This window comes from Glossina fuscipes, unplaced genomic scaffold (genome assembly GCF_014805625.2).
Source record: "Glossina fuscipes isolate IAEA_lab_2018 unplaced genomic scaffold, Yale_Gfus_2 133, whole genome shotgun sequence".
In the NCBI taxonomy this organism is placed as follows: domain Eukaryota; kingdom Metazoa; phylum Arthropoda; class Insecta; order Diptera; family Glossinidae; genus Glossina; species Glossina fuscipes.
The window spans coordinates 426,005-440,455 of record NW_023998476.1 but is presented as its reverse complement, the minus strand read 5'-3'; the positions used below and the strand labels follow the sequence as shown (position 1 = coordinate 440,455).

At 34.5% G+C, this 14,451-nt stretch overlaps 2 protein-coding genes across 4 annotated transcripts; one reads left to right on the top strand and one right to left on the bottom strand.

Annotated features, from left to right (window-relative positions):
* The first annotated feature begins 5,566 nt into the window (after positions 1-5,566).
* Positions 5,567-7,055, top strand: LOC119640921. The gene is made up of 2 exons (XM_038039275.1): positions 5,567-5,829; positions 5,884-7,055. Exon 2 carries the CDS (start codon positions 6,000-6,002, stop codon positions 6,819-6,821), a length of 822 nt encoding a protein of 273 aa, XP_037895203.1. The 5' UTR covers positions 5,567-5,829; positions 5,884-5,999; the 3' UTR covers positions 6,822-7,055.
* Positions 7,056-8,027: 972 nt separating this feature from the next.
* Positions 8,028-14,451, bottom strand: LOC119640970 (myotubularin-related protein 14). Of its 3 annotated transcripts, none has more exons than XM_038039372.1 (7): positions 10,738-11,124; positions 9,823-10,610; positions 9,210-9,764; positions 9,057-9,149; positions 8,831-8,983; positions 8,410-8,760; positions 8,028-8,345 (listed from the first exon to the last, which is right to left on the bottom strand). In XM_038039372.1, the coding sequence occupies exons 2-7, from the start codon at positions 10,596-10,598 to the stop codon at positions 8,210-8,212; spliced, it is 2,064 nt and encodes a 687-aa protein (XP_037895300.1). In that variant the 5' UTR covers positions 10,599-10,610; positions 10,738-11,124; the 3' UTR covers positions 8,028-8,209. The 3 variants fall into 3 exon arrangements, with proteins under 3 accessions (XP_037895300.1, XP_037895299.1, XP_037895302.1); XM_038039371.1 differs by lacking the exon at positions 10,738-11,124 and adding an exon at positions 13,918-14,451 and having other exon boundaries at positions 8,030-8,345; XM_038039374.1 differs by lacking the exon at positions 10,738-11,124 and adding an exon at positions 13,918-14,451 and having other exon boundaries at positions 8,261-8,345; positions 8,406-8,760.

Below are 14,451 nucleotides of genomic sequence, written 5' to 3'. Positions count from 1 at the left end.
AAAGCAAAGTTGGTTGAAGTTGTGGCCAACGTTGCCAGTAGTAAAGCGAATAATTTTTACAACAAAAACAACAACAAATACAGCAATTCTCTCAGCTCTCAGCATTTATTTTAGCCCTTGCATAAGGAATGTACTCCCCCACCCACCAGTTTACCTTACCCACCTTTCAGTTTAAAGCGATCAAATAAAGTAAGTATTTGATTTTCCAGGAACTAAAGGATGCCTCTGAAAAGGGTTTGAATTGAAATGTGGGATTTATTTTGTAGAACGGGTGATTGGAATTAATACGATGTGGTTGCGAATTGCCCGGATTGCTTCGTTGATAGTTTATTTGATGCACGAAATTGTCCCATCAACTTGAGCCCTTTTTGCATGAAAGTTAGCTTTTTCATTTACAAACAAGCCGTAGTGGTCAGAACAATTCCTACAGTGTAGAGAAAAATTTGAATACAAAAGAGAAAATGTTTTACACATCTTTGTACCGCACTTACGCTAAGGAAACGGTCAAACGACAGGTACTTTTACTTACACGCGGAGGATAGATAGACCAGCTACTTTTAGGGTTTGTATGGTTACCGGTGAGAGTTATTTTGGACTATGGACGGATAATTATGCAGACAGACTTGTTATTGGTAAAACGCATCCTTAAAAATGGTAGCAAGCATTCTCTGGTTGTATCGTGAATATTTTTGATTGAGGCGGCATCAATGTTAATACAAGAATTCTTTTATAGTTGTATCGTTCTTGCAAAGTTGTCCAAGCGGAGATGTAATTACCTTCAGTTTTAGACAAGTGGCTTATTAGTCTTTCAGATTCTCCTTAAAGATTGGCGTTAAGATACTACATCGAATATCGGTTTGTTGCGGATCATGTGCAGGAATAAGTCATAAAATTGCCTTCATTTTCTGTAATCACCATCAAATTTTGGGGAAGTGGCACGGCACTGGACGGTTTGTTAAAAAACACTTATTATTATGAGTTATCCGTTGCCGTTACAGCTTCTCAAGCGTTTAGACAGAAAGTTATTTCTTTAAAAAAAGCGTCAATAAAATCGTTCAAATTCTCTTCATCCATTTGCATGTACAGGAAACGATGCGTATCTAAACAAAAGCTGCACCCTTTTCTATGAAAATTAACATAATCCATCCCCGTTTAGTTGAAAATAAACAAAGGCCGAGAGAATTCTCCCCGCAAGATTTTTATTTTGTTTATGTTTCTATGGCACGTGTTTCATCATAGCCATTGTTGTAATAAAGAAGAAGCTTTTCGTGATCGATTCAAGAATGTTCATGAAGGCTCTACATTTCTTAGTAACAAACTTCCAGACAGCGATTGAATTTAATTTGTCAAATATGTGATGCAGTTTTTTGTAACGAAATATGTAGCTGCAGAAGACAGTAACACTGAGAGATATAACTTTCTGAAGAAAGGAACGATTCATTACCTTGACCTTAATTAACTTCTTAGCAATACAAAAAAGAGCTCTTTCGGAAACGGGCCACTCACCAGAAATGACATTGAGAATATGTTGAAGGGGTTAGTCCAGCACAACGTTTTAAAATTCTATTTTCAAATGTTTATATACATTTCTCAATGTATTTTATGAAATTAAAAGATGTAGAATGTGCAAATCCAATGTTAGACCTGCCTAAAGCTTTGTGCACAGTCAAAGCTTTTTTGGGAGGCGAAGATTTCACCGGAATAACTTTAGTTTTTTTTGATAAGGAGCCTAATTTCTCGTTTAGATGGAAGAAAGGTGTATTGTTGAGACTACTAAAAAGAATTGAAGGATAATCTAATTGACACTTGGAATAGGGCTATGGAGCATAACTAAGTATCTCTTATTATCATGATCATTATATACAGCATAACCGTTTAAATCGTGACTAAAATGTCGATGACCATTGATGTAATTCCAGAAAAGCCTGAGGTGCCATTACGACATAACTCTTTAATCATGATAGCTCTATGTGTCCTTTTCGCCTTCGTTAGTGCAGACTTCCACTCCTTCAATGTTTTCATATATTCAACGAAGTTGGCTGGATTGACATACTCATTTTTTTTCTTGCAGCTTGATATTTGCGATAGAGAGAGTGTTGGCAGGGAAGGCTTTCACCAAGGTTTAGATGAGAAGGACTCACTGTCATAAAAGTTGGTTCTAGCAGACATGCTCTCAGATTGAAAATCACTTTGAATTGATGATAAATCGGAAGGAAGATCAACTTTAGACAGGAGGTTCAGAAGGAAGTTACATGAAATGAAACTTTCTATTTTTTTAACGGAATTGGTGCAACTGCAAAATAAATTGGGAAAGCGTTGACATTTGTCAATACAGACCTTAGTCGTATTCCAGTTGGATGATAAATTGATTGAATTAGAAAATGTTGCACTCCTTTATACAGTGGTCAAATATCCGCTTTTAAAAAGGAATCAAAAATTTGTGCTTTACTCATTACCCGTAAAGTATAGTGTGATCCATTCATACCTGTACAAAATGGAAAAAATTAACCTCGCTAACCCACTGCTATAGTATGCGTTCTAACGCGCAAAAATAAGCTTCAAAAATCCCAGAAAGTAAATAAATTCTCGATCAGTTTCACATTTGCAATGCGCCTAAGTATGTCCGCCTGTTCATTTGTTCATATGTCTGTCTGCAAAACTGTGCAGTGTCTGCTGTAAACAATCTCCCGTTAGCAAAAATGGCGATATCGCCTGCAAATATGCAAAAGAATTTGCAAGTGACACAAACTCAAACTGGTGTAGGTTTTACTCATAGTATAGAAATGAGAAATTGCTTGTGTTTTTCTAATAAACAAACTGGTTTAGGTTCAATTCATACCATAGGAATTTGAAATTTGTTGTGTTTTTCCAATAAACAAACTGCTTTAGGTTTTATTCATGCCATAGAATTTTGGAAGTTCTTGTGTTTTTCTAATAAAAAAACTGGTGTAGGTTTTATAAAGTAAAATATTAAATAATTTGAAAAAAGTGTTGTGTTGAGCAGCTTTCATCATATCTCGGGTTAACTAGAGCTACGGCTGTTCACAATATATTGCCGGATATTGCGTGTATAATTACTTCGACAGATGTTGGGGCTAACTTTTGGGAATCGGAAAAAAAAGTTATGATGCTGAAATTTGGTAAAAACATTCCCTGATCGATTAGCAGCATATATTATTGAAAAACTACTGCCCAAATATTCGCCGGAACCACCCGCGGCAAATCGCGACCAAGGTAGGCATCGTTATCGACGCAGTATTTTATGACCGCGCGCCAACGACGGTCCAAAAGGAGTAGGCCAGGGTTGCCGTATACTATAAGAAGGTAACGAGCTCGAGATATCGCCATGTTAATCCGTTTCTCGTTTTGAATGAAATCTAATGCATGCCGCACATCGCTAGGTATATGGTCCTTGCTTGACCTGACTGTTGGCGCCCTAAAGACTTCATTTGGCATTTCAGTTTGAGTCCGTATTCAGTGGCAACCATATCATCTTCGGAGCGATACTTTAGGCCAGTATCCCAGGATTTGTTGCCTGTGGCGTAATGCGGCATTAAATCCTCTGGTATAAGTGCCTTTTTGAGATCTTCGTGGGATACTAGACGTATAAAGTCACCCATTTTGAGTACGCCGCTTTCGATCAAACGCGTCGTTATTACATCGGCAGAACTATTGGAAGGTATGCCTACGAGTAGACGTGCACTGGGTATCAGTTTAAAAATTTGCAAAATGCTCTCCACTAGCGTTACAGTTTTTCTGTGCCGGGGGTCCGAAAGTCACGTATGGCATGTTGTTAACTTCTCCTCGCAGTATATTTGCTACGGCTGTTTTCTGTACAGAGTTCAGTATGCGATTGTACCATATAGAATACTGACCGTCTAACAAGAGCTGGTCGCGATGTTCATCAAAGTGTATATTCAATTGCTTTGCAAAAGTAGGCAAAAAATTGAGTCACATTCACCATTATTGGTATAGGATATATTAATTTTTGTAATTAATTAGTAATTAAGGAGTGGGAAGGGAGAGAAATTAACAAATTTGTATACATTTCATAATTTTATTAAAAACTAATAAATATATCTAAAAAAACTACCTTAGTTTTTCCAAATATCTAGCAATAAAATCGTAAATGAGTCAAATTGAGTCGCTCTGACAATCTATTGTTAGTAGACCAACCTGACGAGTTTGAAAACTTTCAATGATAATCGAGTTGAATTATCGAAGTTTCTTTTATCCATCACCGAAGGATGGGTCATAAAAGCAGAAAGGAATCGCAGCGGATTTACTCCTGGTGCTAGACGCTTGATTAAATTAGCACAATAAGACATTTTTTCTTCCAATTGTTTAACAAGGTTTTGAGGGATCATCGGACAGATACATTCTTTAGTAGCCGAGATTAATTTATTAAGCTCCGAAGAACGCAAATTGTTGTTCGAAATCACTAGAAACTGAGATCTTGTCACAGGCGGCCTGGGGGGGTGAACAGGGAGTAAGTCTGAAAACAACAGATTTTCTTTTAACGACCGAATTTTTTTTTGTTAAAGTCTTATTAGCGTTTTCTTTATCATCTTTGCTCAAAAGGGCAGACGAGTTCCCCACGGGCGAAAATTCTCATCGTAGGAATTATCATCGAGTTTGTAGTTTGAGGAAAACTTCTCTTTCACTTGTTTACAGGAAAGATTTATCACAATTCAGACAGCTCACATTGGCTTTACAAAACTTCGACACGTGCCCATATCTGCCCAAACTTAAGGTATTGTTTTAAGGTGGGTGGGAAGTAGTCCATGTGCTAAATGTCGTGTTGTTTCAAGTGTGGGTGGTGATGGAAGGCATTCAATATATCAATGCAATAGCTATAGTTTATTCACTCGCACTCATTTAATATTTCTCTGTTTAGATACACTCATACAGAAACGATAAAGTGACGTCTTAATAAAAAATTTAATAAAATATCATAAAAAAAATATTTGAAATCCTGCGCGAAAAATTAACAATCGTCAAATCGATCATTTATTTTTCGAAGAATCGAACCATATATTAATGAATTACTTCATTAATGTTACCACATTCAGACTCGTTTTTTCAATTATTCTCGAATGTTTTTTTTTTTTTTTTTTTTTGGTATGTTGAATGGAGATGGAATAAGCCAATAGATTTGTGGCATATATGTCGAATTCTCGATTGTAAACAAATGCAGACTGACTATTTCAATATTTTCTCAGATGTGACCAAATTCGGGCTCGCTCTTCCAATTACTCTCAGATGTTACCAAATTCGGACCACTTGTTGATTATTCAGAGTTGCAATTGAATTACTATTTGTTTATAGAAACACATCGTATTATTTTCAAAAACACGTTTCGTCAATTCATCTTACTTACCACTTGCTCAGTAAAATTTTCTTACAAAATTGACTTTACTGTACAATTGCTGAGAGCTGAGACGATTGTTGTATTTGTTGTTTTTTATTCATTTTACTGCTGGCAACATTGGTTCTGTGCTGGGAAATCTTTCTCTTTTAAAATTGGACCTCAACTGACATGCCATATTTTGAATACTGTTTCTATGAAATGACAACGTCGGTGTATTCTCCCATTTCACACTATTGAATTTGTGTTATAATCAAATCAAATTTTGTTTTAACAACAAGATTACTATCAATGCATCTGTAAAAGATAATCGAAAAACGAGATTGCTGTTGTTTTGTGCTTCTGTTGACTTAGTTAATTACAACTCCACATTAAAAAACGTGCTATTTAATTTACAATGTTCACTTCTCCAGACTCCCCACGTCAATAGAATAGAACAGAACAGAAACGAGTGCTTCATCGTAATTATATCATATTAATATAAATTTTATATTTATGAAAATATTGAATTGCAGAAATTGCTGGGTTTATGCAAATTATCAAAAATTGTGTTTTTGCGGAGTTATTTTAAACACTGTCGCATCAAACTCAACATAACAAAAAAAGGTTATAATAATAATTTAAATGATAAATGGCTGAGGATATTCGCAGTGTACAAGTGCTAAATATATCGAATGTGAATGCAGAGGGAAAAACGGTCTTGAATGATGGAAAACTCTTGAACTTGATATTACGTTATCCATTTCTGTACAATTGTCGTGTGAAGGCTCACAAAGATCCTGATTACACTGAGTGGGCATGGAAGCGTATCAATGCCAGCTTTAATCGTAGCTACGAAAACGACCCTAATGCTGGCTTTTCGACGTCGGATATTCAACGTCGTTGGGAAGCTTTGAAGCCACTCATACAGTGTCTAAGCAAGGCTTATGACTTAGAGGCTATACCTCCCTCTTTACGGCAAGCAGTGATCAAGATTAGCGTGCAACTAGAAGATCAAAATGTAAGACCACATAAGAAAGCTAACAATCCAATGCAAAACTATTTACGAGAGCAAATGTCTCAAATTGCCGAACTGCCATTAGAGGATCGTTTAGCTTTAGAACTTGAAATGATTGACTTGATTCTGAGTGAAGAGCTATCGCTAAGGGCCACGCTAAAAATGCAAGACGCCGAACGACAAGATGTCAGTAAGGAGACTGAAGAATTTCTTCGGGAAATTGGATTCAGGCAGGTGTTCGATTTGGCTTATAGTCAGGAACGTAAAATGAATGAATTGGACATAAAAAATCGTCTTTTGGAAAAAGTGGATTCGTCCAAGAAGCACAAGAATATTCCCAAATGGATTCCTTTGACTGAAGTCAAAAAGCATCTCAAATCTTGCCGTGTTAAAGTAAAACGCGTTAATATGGAAGATTATATGCCTCTATCGAAAATGAAAAAATTCAAAAACTGAATGCTTTATATTTCTTGGACTCATTGTTTTTTTAGTTTACGTTTAAAAATATGAAAAGCGAAGTGATGATTCTATTTAAACAACCAACACAGCTTTGTTCATTCGTTGATATTTATCACATCATTTCAATTTTACAAATATTATCTTCGACGAATTCGAATATCTATTATATATAAATAAAACATTAACTTCCAAGAATTCGTGCTCAATATTTTGTCAATTCATTCCAAACTTTAAAAAAACATAAATAAAAATTGTTATTATTATTATAAATTTAGCCGGAGAATAAATTCTAAGACTAAAGTCTTAAACTAAAATCCAAGGCTTTTGGCTTTATTAACAACTCTACCGCACTTGAGATTTAGACCCACGTCCATTTAGTTGCTAGTCAAGACTCTTGCCTACTCGATCGCTCAAGCGGATATAAATAAAGCAACTAGGGATATCGATTTTATTTTTTTACCGATCACTTTTTGCATCCATTTAAAGAGAGGGCCGTGACTTTAAATTGTATTTCTTTTAAAAATTTTTTCTAATCGAAAAGTGGAGACTTTAGGTCGTATTTTTTATAAGTTACAAATTGCAGTAGTTACCATCTTGGTACCCGACTGAGCTGACTCATATGCGATGACGCCCACTTCTCCTCATAAGTATTGACAGTATTCCTTTTCCTGTAAAAATCAGCTTTATGAATAACTCCTCAAAAAATGCCATTTATGAAAATAAGCCTTAAATTCTATTGAATCTATACATAATCACTTGGTAAGTACTTTTCCAGTCAAGTATATATACCTAGCAATTAAATTTAAGGAAGCATTAATCAGCATCGAAGAGATCCAGTTAATTATAATTCAACTATGATAACGGAAATATAAACTTTTAATGTATTTGGATGCTAGCAAATAGATTTACTTATTCGAGTGTAGACATTTATCTCCTAAGCAATTGCTGCTCATGTTTGCTGAAGTAGTCGTCTCTCATCTCGTACCGTTAACATCCAACGGTCGATTGTTCAAAGATATTGTAATAATTTCGTTCGCTATGTTTGAGATTTGAACAATTTTTGTGTTATAAAATTTGAAGCTAAATATTGCGCACACTTCATGGGATAAAAACGCACCCAAAAAAATACGTATATAAGTTATAAATTTCATTATCGATAAAGTTGAATTTGTATTATATATCAATAAAATATTAGGTTTCGACTTAAAGGATTAGAAAAAAATAATTACGCAAAATCACAAACAATAAATTTAATAAATTAAAGCATTCGATTCATTTCGTTCGTATTTTGTAGAGAAGTGTGAGTTAGCCGATGTTACACTTCAATTGAAGATGAAGAAGATGTTTGGCAGCTTAGTGGTAATGGTGGCAGTGTGGTAGTGCTCTCAGAAAAATTGGTCAGTCAGATTACCCATTAGAGTGGAAATACTTCTACTAGAACCTTCCTTAAATTTTAGACCTATAGTTTTGCCATAGGCTTGTATGAAAGCTGTTCGCACCGCATTCAAACGTTGTTTACGTCTGTAATTGAAATCGAAATTTAATTATGAAAACATTTAAAGCAAATAGTTAAAACCATACTAACAAACTACACTCAGCTTTGGTTGGTAGAGTTGCATTGCTATTTTCTGTGCTGTGTGTTATGAAATTGAGACCATTTACGCTGCCTCCGCTGCTACTACTGGCATTACTTGGTGTATTTGCAATGTTGTAACCACCGTTTAAGCAAACGCCACTGTTCCCGCTATGGCTGGAATTAATTGAGTTGCTATCTTGCTGTTGCTGTGAAATGAAATGCATCATATTGCTGCTATTCATCAAAGAATCAATAGAGCCGGTATCTGTAACGACTTGCCAGCTGCCATTTGATGAAGTCGACTCTTGACGTTGGCGCGTGGCGCTAGCGCCGGGCACGGAGATGGGACTAGTTTTTGACCTATATCAATGAAATATAATGCAATTAAAAGCGAACTTATAGGATGAGAGTAACATAAACTATACTATACCTTCTGGGATTTGGTGATCGGCTCGTCACAGAGTTAGCAAATGTCTGATTGATATGTGAAGAATTTGTGTAAAAATTTTCTGTTATAGCGATATCACAGGAAATAGCGGAAAAACTTTCATTGCTATCTTGATCATGGTTCAAAATAATATCTCTTAAAGGAAAAAAAAATTCGATAAATATGCTTAAGTTACAGACAAATAAAAAATTCAGCGAAATATACTTACTCTCTAAGGGGTTCGTCTTCACAGAAATCAGACTTAATAATAACAACACTATTACTGCTACCACTGCCACTGCTCGATGTTTTTAGCCGTTTTCTACCCCAATGCAGATCAATCTTCAATATCAATCATTTATAAATTGTATATGAATCTTACCTATTTTCTACAATACTAAATTCATCATCAGTTATAAATTTAAGCACATGAAAACAGAAAAACATGATGTCTTCTCCTCTTTTTAAACGATCAGGAAGTTGATGTCCGAATAAATACCAATCATAAGCCAAAGTGAAGTAGGCCATCTGCAAAGCGTTCAGCGATTGATGTATAAGATTATCTGCCCACAGAGATAACCGCACTAGAGATACAAAGAGTGGCGTTCTATCCCAACCGCTAATGCAATGAATGAGCAGACCGGAATTATCTTCCTGTATATATTTGAGGCAGGCTTTAAGATAATTTTGTGTGATCAGCACCAAATCCCACTGCTTATATTCGGACCATGTTATATCCAAGTCTGCAGCCGGTCCAAGTTTAGGAATACTTATAATGGCATCATTAAACGACTGTTTCCAATTGTAATGCAGATTTTCGGCTACGTAATTATTATCGCGAAATTTCTTAAAGAATTCACAACCCGGATAAGGCAAAGACAATATATTGAAACTTTCATAATGATTTTCAGGATCTGCTTTTTCTGAAGACGATACGCTAAAAATACAGAAACTGAAAACATAAATTTTAAAACATGTTTATGAAGACAACATACGTCATAAAATATTTAACTTTTCTTTTTTCTACCATTAAGTCAACGATTGTCGTTACATACAACGAATTCAACAATTGCACATCACTTTTAATTGCTTCACTATAAGAAAATGGCGACGATTCATTCATATCGTCGGCGTGCTCGTTATTTTCATCGTCTATTACATTGTTGGCGCGATCGTTGTAAGTTCCACTTAGATAGTCGTAAGCACAATCAACCACCTTACGACCATACGTTTCCGGTAGTACTGATACGGTGGCTGATCGGCAAATGTATTTGCCACGATACATAATCACCGGCACCACGAAACGTTGACGGCATCTTGCGTATTTAGCAGTTGTAACTAATTCACGGACTTTGCTTGCATCATAAAGATCTTCATAGATTGTGTTTTGTTTGTTTGTCGTAGCTGTGCCACTCTCGGCTGTTAATGTCTTTCTACCCATGGTTTGCGGCGAATGTTGGAATTGTTGCTGCTGTTGAAGCAGGCTGTGAAAGGACTTTTGACTGGGGCATTTTTCTAATGTTTTGGCTAATGTTACATAAGCATGAATACTGTTGTTTGATGAACCCATATTGCTACAGGAGAATGCAGATGCAGACGATGAATGGATTAATACACCATTGTTTGTCAATATTGTCGATGTCATGCAATTCTGACGTTCGCATTCCGGTATATATATACGACTCGGATAGCAGGCGCTCAATGAACCATTTATGTTGTCAAGCACAATTAGTGTATAATCTTGTCTAAGAAGGAACTCGCAATTTCTCATAATCTCATATTCCTGCAATGAAAAAAAGAGGATCGCGCAAAACGGTTAAAGTCAGGCAAACAAGTAGAAAAAAAGTAAATAGCAAGAAAAATCTAAAAATTACGATGAAACACCATCGTAGAGAAATTCAGTATTTTACATCAAAGATCACAAGCACACGAATCAGAAATTTATTGAAATAATATTATTATTATTATAGTTTGTCTTAATTTGCTCGAGCTGTGAGTTTTGCGTTTACTTCTAGAAGGTTTTCATGTCTTCGGAATTATTTCTACTTTATAATTTTTTTCAATAACTCGACACATAATTTGAATTGCATTAAGCTTTATTTAAAAAAAAAAAAACATTTTTTGGCATTTTTTGTAAATCACTTAATAGAACCTTTTCCGCTCTTTATGTTTAGACATAGTAGTTTCAGAACAAATTTCAAGAATGTTCAGATCCTTACAGCTTTAGCAATTTCTTAGCAAAGCCCGAAAAAAGAAAGACTTGAAAAACGTAACACAAAATATCGGCTGTCACAGCACTTTGCTGCGTAGATAGTTTCAATATCATCTTATTTATGCAGTTATACTTTTGAAAACAATTTAGTATATCTCTGCAAATATGCGACATGTTATTTACCAACAACAACAACAAAAAGTGCTTTAAATAAAATTATACATAAAACTAAAAAAATCGGAACAAGCATCATGAATATTGTCTTTTTTATGTATATAAAAACAATATTACACTCATGCTAACTACTGCTAAATATACACAAATAAGTAGCATAGAGTGGAAAAACGAAATCAAGCCAGCGCTTTGCCATTGCAATCGGTGCCAATTGAAATTTACTCTACATATAAAACTGAAAGCCTGATACAACAGCTCAGCAATAGTCAGAAGAAAACCAACAACTCAACTACTTAACGGAACCCCTGAAGAAGAAATAAATAGTTTCTTTTATTTGTATTTTTACAGCAGCTGCTGGTGTTTAATTACTCTACAGTCGCATTTATTAAATGTTCTCCGATTGTAATACATATTTTTTCACGTTCTTAGGAACTTTGTTTTCATTTGCTTGTTAAACGTGCATAACTGTGGCCAATTTCGATCTTGAAGATTTATTTATTTCTCCTGTTGTTATCGTGTTTATTTGCATTCACATAACACGCAAGTTAAAAGAGCACTAGCAGAGACAGCAGCAGTAAAATGCAGCAATAAAATGTATACCTACCAGTAGTTTTATTCGCTTTATTGCATGTGCGGTTAATTATTTATCTTTGAGATTACATGTGTACAAATATATATAGTATTTATATGTATATATATATATATATATATATATGTATGGTGGCGACCTAAATTTGTGATTTAAAATTGTTGTATTAAACCCGGATTTTAAAGACTTTATATGTAATGGGCGGTCAGAAAACACAAGCTGGCAAATAAGTTGTCTGACTTATTTCATATGCGAAGCAAGTTTCATGTGATATACGAAAAATTATATTCATATACTTTGTTGTAAATGCTATCTCTTTGCTTTTACACATACAAACAAACCCAATCGGCTTTGCATGGTATATATTGTTAACCAGTCGATTGACTGGGTTATACTTTTTACTTTCATGAGTTTTTCATGTCTCTTAGACAATTTGAATGCAAGTAGTGCAAAGTAAAAATCTTATCTAGTGAATGAATAAATAAGCGGCGTTTTAATGTGTCTATTTGTGTGTCGCGTAGGAATAACAATAATAGCTTAAACTGTTCATATAAAAATTATTTAGTACGAAAGTACAACTCTGGAAGTAGATAATTTCAAACAATGTGCTTCTTTTTTTTATTGCCTATCCGCTCTATGCCGGAGGGTATTCTTTTATTCATTCATTTTATGCCGGCTACTTAAGCAGGTCAAGCAGCATCTAGATCACATAATACAGAAATTTCTTTCAAAACGCCAACCAAGTGCGTATGTGTTTGTGCAAATTTGTAAAAGAAATTTCTACGTATTGAGTGAGGTATGTATGAATGAATTCCTAACAGAAAGCAACAGGTTTCTTTTTCTCTTTAAAAAAAATATTTGGTCATGCAAGCTGCAGTTTACCACTTGCGTTGAAATGTGAAAGAATATTAGTTTAGTCATTTCGTTTATATGACTGAAAAAGACGTAAAGAGGATTCTCCCGGCAGATTGAATGAAACAATTAATATAATGAAGCCATCTTTATAACCTTCCGCAAAAGGCATATTAAGACATGTTAGGTGTTTTCACAACGCATACAAGGCTTAAAGTACAGCATGAGTAGTGGAGCCGAGATTTAACCATGCCCGTCTGTATTAATAATCCGCTGACAACGTGACTTTGAGCTAAACTCGTTATATTGAAAATCAAATGTAATCTTTTATGCTTACCTTCGTATTAGGCTTAAAAGACCACTGAATAGGACTAGGAGCCCCCAAAAAGGATGCTAAAAAGGATATTTATAAATAATAGCAACTAAGAGTCTGAAGAGGCTGAAAGTGTGGCCAAATTTTGTAAAAAAAAACTTCTCTAAAGGGGCCGAAGTATTTTTCAGACTCTTTCAGTTTAATATTTCAAATTTTTCATATCATGTAGGAGAAGGACTCATATTATAAATATTCTCTTCAGTAAGTTATCGGGGATTCAAATATTCTATACATTATTTTTTACCTGTTTAACCAGCACATTATACTCGTGGTCAAAAAAAGAAAAAATCTTTTTTAGATAAATACAGTTCCCCTGCTGTTACATGCAAAATACTTCTTTTTTTTGATATACTTTCAAATAGTGATAAAGTAGAAAGAAAGGTCGACACCCTAACAATGCGTGAATAATTGTTTTCATAACAACTAAAATACTAATTTGTTTTGGACGAATGCGTCAACCAGATCAATGTCAGATTAATAGACTGAATAGAATTGTAAACTCAATTGGACATTGTAATATAATAGCTATGAAGGCATATAAAAAAGAGATAACACCGACATATATTCATGCGTAGGCACATTTTCCAGCTCAAGGAACATTATTATAATAAAACTGATTAAAACCGTTTTTTTTATACAGTTGACTGTTGAACTGCAAATATATATTCTCTTTTATTTATTTATTCGCGTTCGTAGTTTATACGTAGTAACGGTGAGAATAAATGCATTACAAATATGCACACATGCACATGTAACAACAACGGTAATAAATTCTAACCTAAAAACATTGTTTGAAAACCACGTTTTTTTCTTTTGGTGGCAATAAGACAGATATGACAAACTTATATATTATGCCGACATTCTGACAAGTGTTAGGCAACTACGCTTACCGTTGTATCTTTTTCACAGGGTCCAGCTTCATATGTTTTTTTTTCGAAAATTTCTAACAAATCGTGCAAATCTTTTTGCGTCACTTCGTTGTTTGTAGACATTGCGGTAACGATGCATTTAATTTATTTGCACAGCGTAAAAGGAATGATTTTCTTTTCACAAAAATTACAATGAACTCAAAAGATATAGCGTAAATTCTTTTCTGCTTTTAAACAATTATACATGTGCTTATTAAATAATTTCGTTTCTTCTTTTCCTATTGTTTATTTTTATTGCGTGTTTTTAAACTTTTTCCACTTGCGTTATTCTAAGGAGGAAAACGCCTTTTTGTATGTGAGGAAATGTTTACACTTTTCTTTTTAGAAAAGATGCCTTTCCAATTTTTTTAATTTTATACACACATAGACACAATCAGTAAGTATTAAGAATTAACATAAATACGCAGATTTTTTCATGGAAGCGACAAACTTTTTCATTATTGTTATTAAAAAACGAGCAAGGCATTATCAAGTTCTTGACGGATAAATAACATA

Bases quoted from the DNA above. Each gene is read 5' to 3' on its own strand.
- LOC119640921 (XM_038039275.1), top strand. From the start codon at position 6,000: ATGGCTGAGGATATTCGCAGTGTACAAGTGCTAAATATATCGAATGTG.
- LOC119640970 (XM_038039371.1), bottom strand. From the start codon at position 14,019: ATGTCTACAAACAACGAAGTGACGCAAAAAGATTTGCACGATTTGTTA. The intron at 10,611-13,917 runs GTAAGCGTAGTT...TTTTCATTGCAG, and splicing joins CCTGTGAAAAAGATACAACG to GAATATGAGATTATGAGAAA. The intron at 8,761-8,830 runs GTATAGTATAGT...TCATTGATATAG, and splicing joins CGATCACCAAATCCCAGAAG to GTCAAAAACTAGTCCCATCT.